Source organism: Mauremys mutica, chromosome 3, assembly GCF_020497125.1.
Source record: "Mauremys mutica isolate MM-2020 ecotype Southern chromosome 3, ASM2049712v1, whole genome shotgun sequence".
In the NCBI taxonomy this organism is placed as follows: domain Eukaryota; kingdom Metazoa; phylum Chordata; order Testudines; family Geoemydidae; genus Mauremys; species Mauremys mutica.
The window spans coordinates 158,983,326-159,003,306 of NC_059074.1; the positions used below are offsets into that span (position 1 = coordinate 158,983,326).

The window sequence follows — 19,981 nt, forward strand, 5'->3', positions numbered from 1 at the left end:
CCTGCCCAGAGCCCCACCACAACTGCCCAGCACCCCGCACAGAACCCTCACTCCCTAGTGCCCCAACACACACATCCTCCCTGCCCCATCACAGCCCAGCACCCCCCCCCCCCATACTCCCCACAGACCCACTCCCCCAAGCCCTGCCTCCTGGCTGCACTCACCAGCCCTGCTGGGAGGTGACTGTGTCTGCTGGGCTGAGTCGGCAGTGCAGCCAGGCCTGGTCCCAGGGCCGGGAATCGCTCCGTCCCCTCAGGAGTGGCGTGATCAGCCAGGCCAGGACCTGCCCCAGCTGGGGTCCCTCAAAATGCACTTGCCTGGAAGGGCCCAGCCAGGCCCTTCACACTGTTCCCCCCCACGTATACACTTGGCTGAGACTGGCCAGGCTTCTGCCCCAGTCCCAGGTGTTTCAGCTTTGTGGAGACAGGTGGGGCCCCACAGGTAGTGGGAAGCAGAGACAGCCCAGAGCCGGAGGTGCACTGGGGTCCAGCCAGGGGGCTGAGAGGAGCAGGGGGTGGGGGCAGGGGCAGAGAGGAGTCCTTGGCCAGCTGGCGGGCAGGCCGAGAGGAGCAAGTGGTGGGCGGAGGGAGCCAGCGGGGTCTTGGGGTGCAGTGCAAACGGAGCAGGCCTGGGCCTCTTCTGAGCATGGGCCCAGCTGCATAGAGCCACAGGAGCCATTGTAAACCCAGCACTGAAAAGAGGCAGTGGCATAGGCAGGATGGCTCCAACTTCCCTGTATCTAAAATTCTCTTCTTCATGGAACCCCTGGATATGCAGGATGAGGAGGCTTTGCCACCCTGTCCATTCTGCAGCCCACAAACTCCTTCCCACTGGGGGACAATTTCTTGAAAACTCTTGTAGAGTTTTCAGCCCCTTCCATAGGGTTCTCTGAAGGAGGGAGTGATCTGCTCCATAGCTATCAAACTGATCTTTCCTGGAATTAATAAATTGTTGTGGACAATTCATTTCATGCTGGTCTGGTCTGGTGCCTGCAAAGTTGGTTAGTAATGCCGCCTTCTGTCGGACCCTGACCTAAAAGGAATTGCTACGTGGAAGTGAGAAGTCTAGTGCCTGGACTAAACTTGAAGCAAATGATGCCCACCTCTTGATGAGGGCTCCAGCTCTTTAGCAGGGGGGGCTTTAGTTGTATGTAGAAAAGATAAAACTCAGGTCTGGGCTACACTAGAGTTAGGTTGACACAAGGCAGCTTACGTTGACCTAACTATGGAAGTGTTCTACATTTAAATTTTGTAACTGCCCAGCTACACTGACTTAATAACTCCACCTCCATGAGCGGCATAGAGTCAAGGTTGATGTGGTTAAGTCGATGCAGTGTCAGTGTAGACATTGTGTTGTTCATGTTGACTGTTAATGGCTTTCAGGAGCCTTCCCACAATGCTCCACGCTGACAGTACAAGATAGTGGAGAATATCCTGCAGCTCAAGTGGTAGAGGGTTAATCCTTTTGGAGCAAGATGATCTGTTGTCATGAAGTTCTGAATGGTGATTTGTACAGCTATGAAGTCCTAGGAAGCCACAGTTTTCTAAATTAAGACATGCTGAATCTTGGCCATAATCACACAAAAATGTATGTATTGTTACAGAACCAAAAAATCAAAGGATTGTTGAGGCTTGATGATAACAGGGCTAATATATCAACCAGAACTCAATGAACTAGGAAGCCTCTACATAGACTAAATCTGTTACAAGAATGTTTTATTTTATTATTTATTGTATTATTTTAAAAATTGGCTAGAATTGATCAGACAACTGGGAGGAGTGTGGTAAATAACACCCATGAAAAGGTTAATGCCAGCTTTCAGCAGCTACAAGAAGTTGCTAAGAAACAGTGTCATGTCCTCCTGGTATGTCCAGTGAGAGTCTGAGTAGATGATGTAATGCCAAAATTTGTGTTTGATTGGTTGGATCTGTTGCCTCTCAATGTCCTACTAGGGTGTTTATAGGCTGAACCTTTTCCACCTTCCTCATACACACAGTTTAGCTAAGCTCTTATTAAATAAAGTTGGCAATTTTTTTCTAACTCGCCTTTGAACTTTTAATTACTATTGCCACAGACAGAGCATTAGCCCTGTCTGAAAGGATGATTTCAGATGTGTGGTAAAGCCTGCACACCCTTCCTATGTCTTCCACAGAGGCAGTCTTAATGCCATGAAAAATGCTTTGGAGTAATACAGTCATCTATAACAACAAACATATGGTAAGGGAATATTTGATTATTAAGGGATTGTAGAAGGATGTGTGTCCCAGAGTCACTTGCACCCTTCAGATGACTGTTCATTTAGGAAACATTTTTATATGAGCTTTTTCACCACCTTTGAAATCTACTGACTCTTAAGGACAAATATTTGTGCATCTCTCTGTTTGCCAAGATGATCCTGCAGATGTGTAATGCCTGTGTGTCACTGTGTGTAAAGTGCTTGACGCAGCAGCAAGCTGGCTGCCCTAGAGACGATGACAGAATCAGCAGAACAGAGCAGCTTTCCATATGTTCGGTTAATTTCCTGCTATATGCCAGGGCTCTTGCTCCTCCTGTGCAGATGTAAGAACAATCAGGAACAAGTTTCTCAGTTTCTAAATATTTGTCTTTTCTGTTCCCTTCAGCACTCTGTGAACTGTCCTGCCTTCTTCTATCTTCTGTTCTCTTTTCCATCCCATGTGTTTTTCTTCTACAGAGACAGCATGTTTTAATGGACTGAGCACATAGCTGAGACTGGAGTCAAGAGTTCCTGAAAACGAATTTCAGCTCTGCCATGACTTGTTATGTGGATATGATTTCCAGGACATAATTTATGCTACATACATATGTTTAAAGGGTGCTTTGTAGAAAACTGTAATTTTTTAAAAATTAATTACAAAATAAAATTTAAACTCTATCAGTTTCTTTATTTGTAATACAGGAATAAAAATGCTTCATTACCTCACAGGCAAGTTATGAGGATCAGTGCTCTAATAATATTGTTAAATTTTCTAACTGCTATATACATGCTAAGTATTATTCTTATTTTCTTTGCATTTGGGGATTCCTGTCTAAAATTATTAAAAATGTTTAATTTCTAGAAATAATGGGTATGAAGACCAGCATTTTCTGCAGTGTCCTAAAGGGTGACTGACTTACCACACCTTCAATTTGCAGCCTTTTTCTTGATCTTTAAAGTTACACTGCCAAATGATTTAGGCCAGTAATTTATGACCCATCCTTCAAGCTGCTCTGTGTAGGTGGACTCCTGTACTCGTAGTACAGTTTGCAAGGTAGGGCCTTTGATTTTGTAAAGAAAATAAATAATAAAAAAAAACCATGGAAAGATATGGTTTCTTTTTGTTTTTATATTTAAACATTGCCCTGCAAGGTTTTGAATTAGACACACCAGAATAGAATTGGAAAGTAAAATGAACTAGAAACAAAGGTAAAATTAACCATTTTAATATCACTAGCCAAACTGAGTAATATGAAAACAATAAAAGGAGAGAATAGATAAGAGGAGCATAGTCTAGTGCAGGGTTCGGCAACCTTTCAGAAGTGGTGTGCCAAGTCTTCATTTATTCACTCTAATTTAAGGTTTCACATTCCAGTAATACATTTTAATGTTTTTTAGAAGGTCTCTTTCTATAAGTCTATAATATATAACTAAACTACTGTTGTATGTAACGTAAATAAGGTTTTTAAAATGTTTAAGAAGTTTCATTTAAAATTAAACTAAAATGCAGAGTCCCTCGGATCGGTGGCCAGGACCCGGGCAGTGTGAGTGCCACTGAAAATCAGCTCATGTTGCCTACCCCTGGTCTAGTGGGTAAGACACTGCAAAACAAGGTGAGGAGATCAGGAATCCACTCCTGGTTCTGCTGCTGAAGTGCTCTGGGACTTCGGGCTGGTCACTTCACCTCAGTTTTCTCTTACACCTCTATGTCTTTTCTGTTTAGATTATAAGCTTTTTAGGGGAGGGACTGTCTGCTATTGTGGGTTTGTACAGTGCCTAGCACAACTTGGCCCTATCTCAGTTGAGACTTATAGGTGTTACTGTAATTTAATAACCTAAGGCATTGCTGCTAACAGAATGAGGATTTAAAAAATGTTTATCATCTTGCCATATCCGTTTAATAAAGAATTTTTAAGCTCCGGCTTCTGCAAAAGTGGCCTGCTGGGCTCACATGGAGACCATGGAAGTCAGTGGGGCTGTGGGAGAGTATAGGAATTCCTGCACTCATTGAGATAATCATAGAATGTCAGGGTTGGAAGGGACCTCAAAGCAGGACCAACCCCAACTAAATCATCCCAGCCTGGGCTTTATCAAGCCTGACCTTAAAAACCTCTAAGGAAGGAGATTCCACCACCTCCCTAGGTAACCCATTCCTGTGTTTCATCAACCCTCCTAGTGAAAAAGTTTTTCCTAATATCCAACCTAAACCTCCCCCAATGCAATCTGAGACCATTACTCCTTGTTCTTGCACTTTGCCCTCCAACGATCCTTAAAATCTGGGGAACATCTAGGCTGGATGCATTTACAGGTCTCATTAATTTTAGTTCATATAATCCGGGGTTCTCAAAGTGATCATGGGTGAATAGAGTGAATAGATTGTGAGATCACAGAGATAAAGGGGTGAATAGTAAGTAACGATTTTCCAGTTCTTGCCCTCAGGGCAGGGTTTGAATTTAATAGATACTTTAGGGGTGGGGGAATCCATTGTCATGTATATACATAGGAATGGGCACACACAAAATACAAGGATAAATGAGAGTAATTATGCCAAAGGCAAAACTTATCCTCTGTGCAGGTCCCCTCCAGAGCTACAGGAGTACGTCAGCAGGACAGGGCTGGTTCAGCAACTGCTTGTGAAACCCAAATCTGGCTGAGCGATTTCTGATCTCAACGAGGGACGGAGTGAATTATAATGAAAACTTCCATCCTGTCATAAGGACTGACGCAGAGCTATCCAGAGACTGAGCGAAACTCAGTAAAGGGGGGGGGGGTCGGGGCCAGAAAGTTGGGGGAGGGGGCAGGGTGAGCCAGCAGGGAGGGACGCCCCATCAGAAGGGGTATGAGCCCTCAAGGGAGGTGAACTCAAGGGGGGGTTCTGTGAGGGAGGCGGATGAGCCCCATAAAAGACGCTCTCGGGCAGCTTCCCTCCTGCCCCACACAAGGCAAAGCCCCCCGCTGCCAACGAGCCCGGGGAGGGGAAGGGCTTAGGAGCGAGCAGGGGAGCGGGCCCTGCCTGTGCCAGCCCCTCCTGGGGGTGGGATCCGGGCGGGGCTGGGACTCTCGGCTCCTCCTCGCCAATCGCTGGGCTTTGGGGGTTAGTTTCGGAGAGCGGAGCCGGGGAGAGCGGGTCTGCGAGGAGACAAAGCGGCGGCGGCGGCGGCGCTGGGCGGTGAGCGGGGTCGGACGCCAGGGCCCGGCGGGGATCGGGCTGAGTGCGGCGCAGGCCGGGCTCCTCTTCGCAACAGGTTCCCAGCGCTGCCCGGCCCCCAGTGCGCTGCGGCGGGCACCGCAGGCCGCTCCGCCTCCCCAGGCCCCGGCCAGTGATCTCCTCGGTCTCGGGCGGGGCGACCCGGCACCATCCGCCTCCATGCGGTTCGGCTCCAAGATGATGCCGGTGAGTGAGGGGTCCCGGCCGGGAAGAGCGGGGCAGGGGGGCAGTAAGCGGACATGGGGGGTGCGTGGGCGGCCAGGGCAGGCGGGGGAGGGGGCTAAGGGGGGCTGGTGGGGGGTGGACTCTGCTCCCATCCCGTATTGTTCAGTCTCGGGGGCGCCGCGATCAGCGAATGTGACTCGTTGGCACCAACACGTCCCTCGGTGCGTGGGAGTCTGGGGCCAGGCGTGGGCAGAGTCGGGCCAGAGGGAGTTTCGTGGAGAAAGTTGGAAGGGGGAGAAGCTCGGACTCAGACTGGAAATTGCCTTTCGCTCCTGACTCCAGGGTCTCTCGGTACCTCCATGGTAGTAACCTGGCGGTTTTCAGAGATGGGGGGCGGGTGGGATCAGCCGCGTGTATCCCGCCTTTCTCCCCCCCCCCCCCAGGTTCAGTATTTACGATGAGGCAGTGCTGCTTGGAGACTCGCGTCAGCAAATGGAGCTGACTCCTTATCTAGGGAAGGGTCTGATAGCGCCGGTAAACATCGGAAGAGAAAATGGATCCTGCCACTGTAGAGGCAGAGACGGAGGAGCTGGGGGAGACCATCAGATTAGCTCTTTGTTCCGAATCTGAGCTGGTTTGTGTTGGGGGATTTTCTCCCCCCCCCCTCTAATCTTAGTGTTTACAGCTATTCTGCTTGCTCCGGTTTCACGCTGAGATCAGTGTAACGAGCCCTCGAGGGGAGAATAGCGAACCTTGTGGGGAAAAGTGCCCCAGGTTAGTATTACAAGAGTGGCGAGCCCTGATAGGCGCTAGGCTTGCGGGGCAGGGCTTGGTGCGCAGTGCACTGGGGCGTGAACGGCGGGGGAACAGGTAGCTTGTTGGTGAAACAACAGTGACACAACATTCCACACGTTTAAAGGGACGGTGACGTTTAGCCTTCGGAGAGAAGAGTTCGCCATACACTTCCCTTATTCCTCCCACCCACCAGCTCTTCTTGCATTAGATAGTTCCCTTGATTATTTTTTTTAAAAGGATTTAACCAGCCGTCAGTCTGAATTATCTTCAGATGCACAACAGTCCCTAAACGTTGAGTTTGTTCCACTTCCAGAATTCTAGATGTTATGGGTGGAACTGGCCTGTTTGGCAGGAGGAGGGACTGAATAAGCTAAATTGTTTTGTTCTCTCTAGCTTATTCGGTGTGAGTTTGCAAGTTCTACATAACAAATTCATGAATAATTCTTAGCAAATTAGAATTCCTAAATTTGTCTAGACACAGACCCCTGATGTGGCCTTGAGATTTCCTACATCTGTTTTATTTTTAAAATGCCCAAGCTCCAAGAGGATGAGTGCCCATGTTCACAAAATAAACTGGTTTTGTCCAATTTCAGGATATTATCCCATTGACACTGAAGTAGGAATTACCAGGAGAAATTTGTAGTTTATGAAGGTTGTGTCCACGCTAGGTAAAAAAGGTGTGTTTTTAGTACTTTAGAATTGACCCGTACCAGCTAACTGTGTTAAAATACAAAGTGCTCGGTCTACCCTATGGTTCTAACATGAGTTTAAAAACTCATCTTTGTTTCTAGTGAAAGCAAGGCCTAAGATGAAGACAGCTGAAGTTGAATGAAGGGATAGAAAGGTTTTGCTTTGGCACAAAACCTCTGACTGTGGGAAGAGGGAGGTCCTTAATCCCCATGTTGCAATTGGGCCAAGTCAGAAGTATTATTAGTATCTTGGAATATTTGGTATTAACCAGCAATCAATAGAGCCCCAGATGAACCATTGTTATTTCTAAGAATGTCAGATTACAAGTAAATAAAATGTGCTGAGAATTCTTGTGCTTCTAGGAAAGCCTGAATGGAGATTGCTTTGAGTATTTTAGGTTGTTGTGTGTGCGTGTTCCATGCATATGGCCTTGCTCTCCAAGTGGTTGAAAAATCAGGGCCAACACTTTGTGTATGAGTAACTTTACACAGCTGCATAGACCCACTGAACTCAGTGAGATTATTCATGTATATAAAGTTATTCACAAGCGTATTTGCAGAATTGGGGAATTGTATTCTTCTGATACAGTAAATTGTCAATTTAAAAACGCCTTCCCATCACAAACCCTGGAAGCTGACTGAAGCAAATAGGGATCCATAAACAGGAAGAGAATGGCCATTTATAAGGAGATGACACTTGAGTATCTCAGGCTGACATGGTTTGCTTGTTCCAGGGAAGCTAATGTCTCTTCTCCCTTTCCTATCACTCTTTCCTCCCCATTGAGGAGGCAATAATGAGGGTTGATTTTAGTCCAGCAGAACAAATCAAGGGAGCAGTAATTGGTGTAGCTTTAATTGGTGTAATTAAAGAGAGAGCAATCACTATTGGTGTAGCTAAAGTTACAGTAGTCAAACTTTTTGGAGAATTATATTGTCATCAGCCCATGGAAATCTGAGGGGAAAAAAGCAATATATAAAGTAGCAAGGTGTTAATTCAAAGATCATTATAATTGAGTAAACATTCTGTCACCAGATAGTAAATCTGTACAAGAGACTACCCTTCTCAGCTAACCACCTGTCTCTGAAGATCATCCCAAAGTATCCCCAAACAATTCTGTTCCTTTATTTGAATGCCACCTCCATTTCAAATCTTCTTCTGTCTGTCCTTTCAGTAGTTGGTTGAGACAAGTGCCAGTGCATGAATTGCTGTAGGTGCTCAGACTTCCATTGCATGATCACTCAAATCTCGATCATTCTGTTTTTAATTAATAAAATAAAGGGATCGCTGCAACTGTTACCATACTGTGTTTACTACATAAAGTAATGGATCAGTCTAAATTAGAATGGGTTAAGTGGCTTAATATTAGAGAGCAAATACAGTGGATTTAGAACTCAGCATTTTTAAAGGTTCTAATGTATTTTGTTGCTCTACAGGCTCTCATTTCTAATAATTACATTAATTGGGGGATGTAGGAGGAGATTTTTAAAAGGCACAAAGAGCAGTTAGCTGCCCACTGGGCGTTGGTGCCTAAACAGCCCCTTGAAAATCTCCTCTGTAGTAAACACAGTCTGAATGGATATGAACTGGAGCCCAAGTAGTGCTAAAAACACTTGGGAACATAGATAATAGTAAGCCTTAAAACAATTTCTTGCACTTTTTTTTTTTTTGCAGTTTCTTTTACCCAATCACCCTCTTTTGATGATTAACACTGTTTTGTATCTGCAAAAATCATATTCAAATGATGAGATTTTTGGAGTCTGGCTGAAAGACCAATATTAAATAATACTCTAACCAAATGTATAGCAACTAGGAATGACATTGAACCAAAATATACCATGCTTGACACTTTAGGAGAGCGGTCTCCTTCCTGGAGTGATGGTGGGACTGTTTTATGGGCATAAATATCTTAATTCATGCTGCTGAATGAGGAATAGGAAGGTGGTCCTTAAACATCTTCCAATTCTCTTCCCCCCCCCCCCCCCGTTTTGTGGTAGCTTTTATATTTTCCTCTGCTTCTTCCCTATCTTATCTCTTCCTTCCCCAATAAAACAATCCAACCGACCCCCTGGCACCAGTCTCATACTCTCTTGCCCCACCCAGTGCAATGCATACATATGGTGTTAAATAGTAGAGTAACTATGGTTACCAAGGAGCATTACAACTGAAGTCTTTCTTGCAGTGATGATGTGTAGCAACTAAGTTGCTGTTTGTAACCATATAACAGGAGAGTGTTGTTAAATTCTGCAAGAGAGTAATGAATTACCTCTGTGTATCGGTAAACTGATGGCACCTTAGTAATGCATGCAGAAGTAGTGACAGGGTTAAAGTCAGAGAATTAAATGAGCCACATAAAATTCTCACCTTTCCACAAGCCTTCAACAGATGGAGTGCGATTTGTGCTGTTTTGTTGCGATGAGGAGCTGGCACATTTTCTAAAATAGCATATCTTTCAGCAACATAATTGGTCCCCTTTACGTGTTTTGCATTGTTACCATAAAGATGAGTAGATGTTAGGAAATAATTTGCGTCATTATGTATGCTGGATAAATAGCTTCGCTGAAAGGGTGGGAGGTTTCACAGATGGAGCTAATGCAGAGACTGTGTTACAGGCAGAGGCTTCAATTCAGTCTGAAATCCTTGTTGCTTGTAATCGCTCTAAGGTCTGGATCTACAAATGGGCTTAGGTGTGATGCAGAGCATTGCAGTGCCCAAAATTTAGGCACCCAGGCAATCGCAGAAACAATGCTGATCCACAATCTCGAGTTAGGTGCTAGGCTCCCTATGCGATAAATGGAGGAGAGAGGTGCCTAGGAAGTGCTCTCAGAAGCCAGCACACTAGGTGGGGAGTTGGCTAAGCTAGCCAGTGGGAGATGCCAATGAGAAGAGTGTGTCCAAATGCCTACCCTTTTCCTGGAGATAAGTGCCTAAGTCTGGGTTGCAGCAGGGGCGCCTGTGATCTACAGCTGGGAATCCCTCTCCTGCTTAGGAGCCAAAATTGTTTCTGTGAGAATGAGCCCAGTGCCTGCCTCATTCAGTGCAAAATAGAGGAGGAGGAAGAGGTGGTGGTGCACAGAGAAGGCAATGCCACTGCCTGCCTTGTTAGTTTTAGTCCAGTGGTTAGAGCACATACGTGGGACATGGGAGCCAAGGGTTCAATTCCCCACTCTGAGTGAGGGGGACAAAGGATTTGAACAGGGTCTCCTGTACTTTTCAGAGTGTTCTAACCTCTGGGCTATGGGATTTCTTGATGTAGATTTCCCTCAGTCTCTCCTGTTGAAGCTGTTCTAGTGTGTTTAAATAAAGTCTTTGGAGCAGGAGGATGAGACCCTGCATCGCCTACTTCCTAGTGGTTAGGGCCTCCACCTTGGTTACAGAGTCATTCTCACTCTCGCCAAATAACTCTTTAATTATTTATCCACAATGGAGCATCTTCAACAGGAGAGACTGAGCATGTCACTACAGAGTATGTCATAGCGTGGTGGTTAGAGCACTCTAAAGAAATAAACATTCAAGAGCCCCTTGGATGTTCCAGTGTGCCAGTTCCTATATTACTATTCAATGGATCAGATCAGTGGTCCATCTAGTGCCGTTTTCTTTGACTAAAATACTTCCCTCAAGGATATTATGAGAAAATCTGGTTTTAACTACTTGGGATTTAGAGACCCATTTTAATACTTTGCATTTTAAGCATAGACCTGCATCTTCAGTCAGTATTCACTACCTTAATGTTAGATAAGGAAAAATGTCTGTCTGATGCAGATAAACAGTTGTTTTTGTTGACCCTGAACCACCTTCCTTCATTTGTGTGTTGCTTATTTAGGCTCCAGTCCTGCAACGGGATCCACGCAGCCAGACCTCTGTGTTTGTGACACCCAGTTGACTTTAGTGTGAATTTGATTGCCTTGTAAGCACCCCAAGGCAGGAGCTATGTTCCTAATTTGTTTAAGGGCTTGGTATACATTGGATCACTATTAAATATAATTCTGGACATTTTAGCTAATGCAAGTCACTTAGTGGTGTTACCAAATATTATTTCATAAAATAATTTAATACATGGTATTCAGGGTCTTAATTTCAGGGATACTCTGCATAGAATGCTGAATAATTCTGAGAACATGTTTTGCTGGTCTTCTTTCCCTACAGTACATTGGGTGCGTGTGGCATTTTACAGACCATGAGTTGTTGTGATTTGTTACTGTGAATCATGGCAGTAAATAATGTTTCCTGTACACCTATAGTTCAGCGGTTTTTTGTTAAAACAATGGGCTTTTTTTGTCCGTTGATCAATAGCTTCCTATTAGTTTGTGAAATGATTTTGAAATAAATTTTATTTCTATGTTGTCCCTCTTTACAAACAACCCCATTCTCCCAGAAAATATTCACCTGAAATCTGTATTTTGTAGTACAGTACAATTTGTTCAGTATGTCAGTTTCTTTAAGCGCTTTCATCACAAATGATCTGTCATTTTTTTTTTCACACTAGATCAGTCTGTGGAAGTCCTGGGAAATCACTTATTATGGTTTTTGCTCATGATCGGTCTATTCATCAGTAATTCATTCAGGCTGTGAGTGCCTTGTGGGTTTCCTGTTGTTACTGTTGCATGGGTCAGGATCAGATGGGGACAGGTGGGGTTGGACACTTCATATAAAACATTTCCTTTCCCCTGTGGCTGTTGCCAGATGGGATCTCCGCTTTATTAATGAAGGGCCTGTCTGAAGAGTTGTATGCTAGATTAATTTGCATGGAGGTTAACGGAATTTTAATAGAGGCAGGTACAATGGAGATAACATTTGTTCATTTATCCTCATTCTGGTGTCTTAAAGTGGCAGTGTGCCCAGTGTTCATTTCAAATTAATTATGATAATAAGTTGGCTTTAAAATGCTTTCTGGGTTTGTTTACCAGCTCTCCTTGTTAGCAATCTGCCTGGGAGATCTCCTTGCCCCCACAATGCATGTCACTGAACTTGCTGAGCGTGTTCAATAGGGCAGGGTCTTGTCCCTTTCAAAGGGAGGCCCTGTGAATAAGGAGGTGGGACGCACTGTAAAAATGACTTGCTTAGAGTGACTTTCTTGGCTTGGCCTTTATAGCATCAGGGGAAGAGGAGTAACTTTATTTCCTCACATCTGTGACCTCCCTGGGGAAGAGGTTGGAGGGTTCCTTTGTTACCCTGGGAATGTACACAAATGTCAGCTCTAGTATCAAAGAGAGGGTTATTTAATACTTCAGAAGCTGGAAGGTGCTCACATTCATGTGGTCACGAGCACATCAAGCCATCCTGCTCTTTCACAGCATTACTGTCTTAAAGCCCTGTTTTTAACTCTTGTTGCTTACTTTTTACTCAGCTAAAACTCTTACTCAGGCATAACTCCTAATAAGTTCAGTAAGAAATGAATAAGGAGCTTGAAACAGGGCCTTTTGTTTGACTTCAAGATAGTATAGTGTATAAAGGTCATCAGAGTTCTTTGGTATCATGTGAAATAGTCATATTTTTATATGATGCTTTTAGCCACTGTTGCTAAACTGTTTTGAGGAAATTCCAAACTTTTTGAATGTGGGAGAAATGAATAACAATTGCAGATGGTGTGGGATAGCTAATTCTGTCACTTGGATGAGAATTTTAGGCAAATAAATGCTCTTGCTGTAATCGATGAAGATTGCTTGTTACCAGAAATGTTAAAAGGTAGAAACCAATTCCCATCTTGCTGTTGTTAATCACTGATATTTTTGTTCTTGCTATTAGTCCTGTAATCAGTTTAAAATTAGTCACACCAATGACATCACCACTTGTTTCATAGTTACTAATAGTGCTACAGTAATGTTTAGTGCAAAGCCAGTTTTGCACATGTTTAGAAATCTCCAGTTTCTGTTTTAAGTGATGTTAGTATCAAGAATGTTTTCTTTATGTGGTAACTGGATACCACTCCTCACTTCCTCTTCTATTTTTATCAGCCTGAGGTAGGCATGCCAGGTATTTGAGTAGATACTTCTGTATCCATTTGTTCTGCATTACAGAACCACCCACCGTACATGCTCGAACATTGATTAGCATGAAGAGATCCTTTTTGATAGAGAGTTATGTGTGTAGGTGACAAAACTACGCTGAGGTAAGTGTGTTGTGGGAGCCATTTAAGAAGGAAGAGAAAATTTTCCTTTATCTTATTTTGTTGTTGTTGTCTCAGTTTTAATACTTATCAATTTTATGAGAATAAAACATACATGAGTGGATTTAGCCTGCTCTTCCTGCAGTGTTTTAAAACAGTTACTAGGCACTTAAAAAAAAAAAACAACAAAAAAAAACAACTGGTTTTGATTAACATTAAACTGATGTGGAAAAGCTGCTGTGGGAGAGATCCAGTTAGATTATACTGTATCGTGTCTGAAATGGAGTAAATAATAGGGATGCTCTCACATCCAAAGGCTTGAAAAGCTTCTGATATATTAATGTTTTGAGTTGTTTGGTGCAGTTCTTTGAGTTGTTAGTTGCTACAATATCTTTTTTTATTTAGCACTCTTTGCTGTGGATCAAGGAGTTGTATAAAGGGAAACTTAAGATAGAGGAGCTAAGTGACTTGCCCAAGATCATTCAGCAGGTCAGTGGAAGAGGTGGGAATGGAGCGCTCATCTCCTGACTCCTGCTCCTGGGAGTCATACACAAGTGTCCCAGTTGGTATGTCAGTTTCATTTTTGTGTCACACAAGTGTCATTAAATGTCATTGTCTGAAATAATCGTATCTTCTCCACGCACACTTGATCAGGGTTTTGTGGTTGTTTGATATACGGATGCTAGGGGAACCTTGAGCCCGTTGTGCTCTGGACTATGCCTCAGCAGATTTGAACCCTGACTGACTGGGTGGGGCTGAAAAGAGGTTTCAGATCAGCTTTCTACTGAGTGCTCCCCTTATGCTCCTTCTTTAAGACATTTAATCTTGTAGCTAGTTCTGATACTTTGAGATCCATTTAAAATAGCACATCTTGATTTTTATCAAGTAAGTCAAGAATTTTTCTTCAGCCTTGATTCTTCAATTCTGTGAGGGTAACTACTAAGCACACAATTTTATATCTAAATTCAGACTCTTACTCTGTTTTGCTGTAGTAGTGCAAAGCTAAAGCTAACAGTTCTCTTGAGCTGAGTTTTAAGGGAGAGTTTCTGGAATTATCTGTCAGTTTCTTGGTGCCAGGGTATCTACTGTGTTTAAGTAATGAGGTTGTGTTTCTTTACAGAGATATTATCAAATGAGCTTTGTTTGTTTGTAACACATTTCTTTGTCACTCCATTCCCTCTGTTTTTACCTTGGGGGGTGGAGGTTCTCAACATCATTACACTGTGAAACAATCCTTGTGTTTTTTAAAAAATTTTCACTAGCTGCACTTCATTACTGTGCCACTCTTGACAAGGCCATTTTGGTGAAGAGAGGATATGAAAGTAGTATAATTAGCTCTAAGGATGTCTTAATCTGAAGATCTCAAAGCCCTTTGTTAAGGGGGAGAGCGGAGTAAGTACTATCATCACTTTACAGGTGGTGCAGCTGAGGTGGAGACCTTTAGAGGGTGCTGTCAATTTGAAAATCCCACTTCCATATGAAAACTTTGTACCTATTGTTACAAATGGTGTCTAACATCATTATAATTGAAAGATTAGAGAAATCTTTTAGTTTGTTTGCATTGTGTATTTGACAGCTCCTTGTGTCTGTCAGTTTCGTTGGTTTGTTGATCATGCCCACCCCTTCCCATGCCCCAGAAGGAGGTGTTCACCTGTACCAGTAAAAGCAGAGCTGAAACTGAAAGAACGGGCAACAAGCAGGCTTTGCTCAGAGAAAGGAAAGAGAGGAGAAGTTTTGCTCTCAGGTCCAAAAGACACATTAAAATAACAAGAAATACTCCTGGGGGAATTCTGCACCACTGCGCATGTGCAGAATTTGTTCCCTGCAGATTTCTTTGCTTCCCCGCAGAAAAATGACTTTTTGATGGGGAAGCAAAGGGAAGCCACAAGAGTGGTTATTTGACCCTCCCCAGCAGTATGTTTTAGGTGCCCAGGGCAGCCAGAAGAGAGGTAAATCTCACTGTGGGGCAGGAGGCAGGACTGGGGAAGACCTGGCTGGTGGCTTCTGCCCCTGCACTAGGCTAAGCTGCTAGTCTTGGCTCAGCAGGACAGGACTTTTTTTTTCCCCTGCATGGCATCTGGGGCCAGGTCAGACCCACCTCCAGATTTCTCCCCCAGCTGCAGGAAGCTCTGCAACCCCTCTCCTGCCCTCCTTTCTGCACCCATTGCTCCTCAGCTGCAGGGGGAGGGATCCCTGTGCAGGGAGCTGCTCCCTCATCTGCCAAACCCCCATGCATCCAGACCCTCATGATGATGAGCCTCCACTCCCCCTGCATCTGGACCACCCCGATGAGCCACCCCGCACCTGGATCCCCACCCCACTGAGCCCCAACCAGCTGTATCTGGATCCCCACCCCCTGCAGTATCTGGACCCCCCACCACCACTGAGCCTCCCACACCCAGACTCCCCCTTCAGAGTCACATTACTGTTGCACCCAGAACACCCCCAATAAGCTCCTGTGCATCCGGATCCCCCACTGAGTTGCCTGCACCCAGATTGCCCCATGCAGAACCATCTCAACCCACACCTGGATCCCCCCCACACTAAGCCCCTCCACACTTGGATCCTGCCTTTCTGAACCTACCTGGTGCACCTGGATTAGAGGGGCAGGGCCCTGGGGTGTTTCTGGGGCAGGCCCACTCCTTGTGCTGTGTCAGGGTTGAGTGCAGCCTCACTGCTGAGTCATGTCCCGGGGAGGGGAGCTGCACAATGATCTCCCACCTCTGTGTAGCCAGTGGCCTGTGCTCCCCAATGCCGTGCTGGAGCCTCCATATTTATTTGACAAATAAAATTTGCAGAATTTTAAAACATTGTGTGCAGAATTGTTAATGTTTTGGTCCAAAATGCCCTCAAGAGTAAAGAAAGCAGCAGGAAAACCCATACTATTTGTGTGGGTTTTTTTTTTTTGTTTGACGTGACATTAAAGAATCCTAAACAATCTATTTAAAGGGTGCTCCAATGAAAAATTAATTAGTATATTTACAAAAATTCAAATTGTGTCTTCCCCATTGTCACGAAACATGTCACTGGTAGAGCTTGGAAAGAGAACTGTGGTCTCCTGATTTCCTGTCCAGTGCTCTGGTAAATGGTCTGATTTCTTCTATGTTCTAAAACATTTAAACTTTTTTTTTTTAAATATAGCTGAACTGTGAGTTTTGGAAGGGGTTGTGTGCTTCACTGTAGTTCAGGGAGGTGAGACTAACAGAGACTTTAGGACCTTACTATTCATTGTGTAGGTAAGTAGTGTGTTTTAAACATTAAAAGTGGGATTTTTCAGACGTACTCAGCATTGGCCTTATTCTGCTCCAATTGCCATCGTGGGGCTAGAGTTGCACCCTGAATCTTTGTTTTTGTAAATGAGAATTGATTTGCTACACATTCTAGTCTTACAAGCCCAGTACTATCTCCCATATGACTCTTGCTGCAGTTGTTTAGGTTTAAGTGAAAGGATTAGACTTAAAAAAAACCCTCAACATTTAACAGTAGGCTTATGCTACTAGCATTAGAAACAGGTGATAAATTCACCTGATCTGGGGAAATCTTTCCCCATAATCACCTGACCTTGCTATGATTTATGGACTAGAGTTAAGTGTGGCTTTGGATTATGGGTATTTCTGTTGGTTGAGGCATAAGCATAAGTCATCTTTTCTTATCAGTGTGATTTCTAAGTGTGAGGTGGAAAAGAGGAGAGTAAATACTGCAGGGGGTTTAAAGTATCACTGACATCAATTAGCCAGCAAATAGCCAAGTGTGTGTGGTGCAGCTGCTGCCACCTCTCCATGATAGTCTGGTCTCCTCAGAAGTAGCGTGGGTTAAATGTGCTGTCATCTCACCACTGGGCCACCTGAAAGAAAGTTTATGTACAGATCACAGCTGGTATAGAACCTTATTCATTTGCTATGGACGCTGAGAAACATTTAGCTCCTTTTTTCATTGCGGAAACACGTGTGCGTTGAAAGGCCAGTGAGAACCATTGAGTTTTTTACAATAGCATCCCACAGGAACTCTTTGAAAGCCTTTCTTCTGGCCTATTGCCACCCGGGAAGGCTGCTGACATAACAGCACTGCTGATTCCAGGTGGAGTGGCATGGCAGTTGAGCTTCAGGAACAGTTTAAAATAAATAAATAAATACAAAGATTCCTTATGGGTTTGATGTGAGCAGAGAAAAAGAAGACCGTTCAGGCTTATGGCTGTTGCGTTCATAACCCCATTCATTATGCTTAAGATGTCATCTTCTGTTCCTGGAGGGAGGAGAGAGGCATCTGCAAACTTCTTTGCTTGTGTTGAGTAGGTTACTACACTCTAAAATAGAAGTATCTAATCTATTTTTAGAAATGGGGGGTATTGAGTTTGTATGGATGAAAAGTGTATTAATTGCTCTTTGAACCCTGACTGTGTGCTAGGACTGAACACAGACTGGGTTGAGCAATGTAGTGTCTGCCAGAAGGGGCATATGATCCAAAGGCCTGATCTGTCTTTCATTGACTTCAGCAGGAGGATTGAGCTTTTATTTAGACAGACTGTACTGTTCAATCAGTGGCTGAAGATCAAACCTTCATGCCATCCGTTTTAGTTAGGTTTTTGTTAAGTGTTAACAATACAAAATGGCTGACTAGTTGTCACTGAGAGGCCATGCAGAAGTGGTTAGTGGACACCTGGGGAATATGTGCAGGAAGGGAGTTCCGAGTATAGATGTCATTGTGAAAAGAGTTGTATGTTCTCTTATACAATCTGAGGAACACATTAGGGTCTGTTTACACCCAGGTTTTTTTGCACTGATTTAACTGATTAAATTCGTTTTTCTACTGATTTAAATTGGTTCAGCCCCCTAGTGTGGCTACAGTTTTATGTTGATCTACAATTTCATTGAAACAAACTATAGCAATATAAGACCTTTTTATGCCAGTATAACTGCATCCAGGGGATGTAGGGGATTACATTAATTTAACTAGATCACTCTTTCTACCAATTTATTTCAACCATTACAAAACCTGCATATAGACAGACCCTTATTCTCTGTATCATATAGCCAGTGTAACTCTTAAAATCTGAAAATAAAACATTTCTAAAAAAGTGCTTTGAAACAGTTACAAACCATCTGGCTTTCAGTACTGATATTATGGATGTCGGTGGTCTGAAAATATAGCCAACCTTAAAAGATACCCTTGATCCAAGGCATGCTTGGTTGTAAATTCAGATATAAAACTGAGGTCCCACATTTATGTAGGTATAACTTTTGGCTAAATACTCTCAGTGAGTACCAAGGCAAAATGTTAATGTTTGACGTTTTATTTGAACTGCTCTTTTCCTAATGTCCTGCTTATGGAAAGTCTGGCCTGCATGTTCTGTTGTACATAAACTAATAGAATATGTTTTTAATAACCATAATTGAGTGCTTCTGAGATCAAGATTCTTGTAAATTGCTCAGTTCAAGAGCTGACAACAAAAGGAAGAATGCCTTTCTCTGTTATGCTTGGTCACATGCATCTCAGTGCTCATATTTGATCTGAGTAGGGTAGCTCAAAGTTTTGACTACAGCTTTGGTAAATGGCCCTTTAATGGATTCCTCCCTCTTGTCCTTCCTGGCAGCACAAGTAAACAGCATCAAACTGGGAACAGATTTAAACAATTCTAGACTGACAAACTTCAGAAAATTTAATATGGCCAAATTAGATGATTCAGAAAAAAAAAGCTTGTAATGAAGGTAGTTATCTAAGCTATAATTATGCTTCGCTTCTGTTCAGATGTATAGACAGACGAGATCTCACAAAAAATCTGCTGGAATATGGAAATTGTCATCTGTGAAGTAGGAGGGGTGCAGCCAAACCTAGCGTCATTGTGTTCCGATTATAACTGTATTTTGATAGGGAAAATAAGTCCCTGGGTTTTGGTCGCATAGTCTCCAGATACTTCTCAGTGTCGCTGATGTGGGGGAAGAAAAAACTTAAAATAGCAAAAATCAGTTTTCATTGTGTACTTTTTCTCTGTCTTGTGGTGGTGTCACTGTTCTCGACCCTTAAAAAAGCTTCCTCTTAACTGTTTCCCTATATTTATAGAAAACAAGTTGTTTTATCTCTCTGAAAATGAAACGCGTATCTCCTCAGTGAGAATTTCTGTGTGTGTTGTGTAAATTATCTTTAACCTAATTTAGAGAATGGAGACAACCTTTAATCCAGAAGACACAGTAAAGAGTCTTGTATTCTCCTGCGATACAATTAAAAGGAAGAAGGGCTGTCCTTTATTTAGAACCAGAATAACCTTAACAATTATACAGTACTTCCTACTGTACCACTCCTACCTTGCATCGTAACTTCCTTTCTCATAGTTATGGCTAAGTGCCACTGCAATATAAACTGAGCTCTGTGCGCAGTGGCTGAGAAGGAAGGATCATACTTTGTATCGAGCGTGGCTGTAGGTAAATATTAAACTTATCTGTACACTTCTGTTGCGTCTTACCTTATTAAAGTGAACTGCTGAATATGAAAGGAGCCAGGATCATGTGTGTTTCTTCTAGGAAGGCTATTATGTAACCTCTTGTTTACCTTAACCTCTAAATACAGAGTCTGAACAGGCTGGCTATTGAAGACCAGATAGATGTTCTGAAGAACTTGATATGAAAGGAATCATTTTTGTTACTGATACAAACTTGGTGAAACAACTTTTAGATGCTGCCTCTCTCCTGTTAAATCGAGAGCTAGAACTACGTACCAGTGTGGAATTCTGTTGATCAGAATATAAAAAACCTGCCATTGTGCCAGCTGCCTTTTGTTTAGAAAGTTGCAGTCAAGTCAGCAGAAATGTGAA

At 43.4% G+C, this 19,981-nt stretch overlaps 1 protein-coding gene and 1 long non-coding RNA gene across 2 annotated transcripts in view; both read left to right on the forward strand.

Annotated features, from left to right (window-relative positions):
- Positions 1-108: 108 nt before the first annotated feature.
- LOC123366478 lies at positions 109-2,893 on the forward strand. Its single transcript, XR_006578104.1, has 2 exons — positions 109-2,559; positions 2,693-2,893. It is a non-coding gene; the product is annotated as an uncharacterized LOC123366478 (long non-coding RNA).
- Positions 2,894-5,195: 2,302 nt separating this feature from the next.
- TP53BP2 (tumor protein p53 binding protein 2) overlaps positions 5,196-19,981 on the forward strand; it is a 60,813-nt gene continuing 46,027 nt past the window's right edge. Inside the window, exon 1 of the mRNA XM_045010993.1 lies at positions 5,196-5,609. Coding sequence (XP_044866928.1) covers positions 5,583-5,609 — 27 coding nt within the window. The 5' untranslated portion in view covers positions 5,196-5,582. The remainder of the gene's footprint in view (positions 5,610-19,981) is intronic.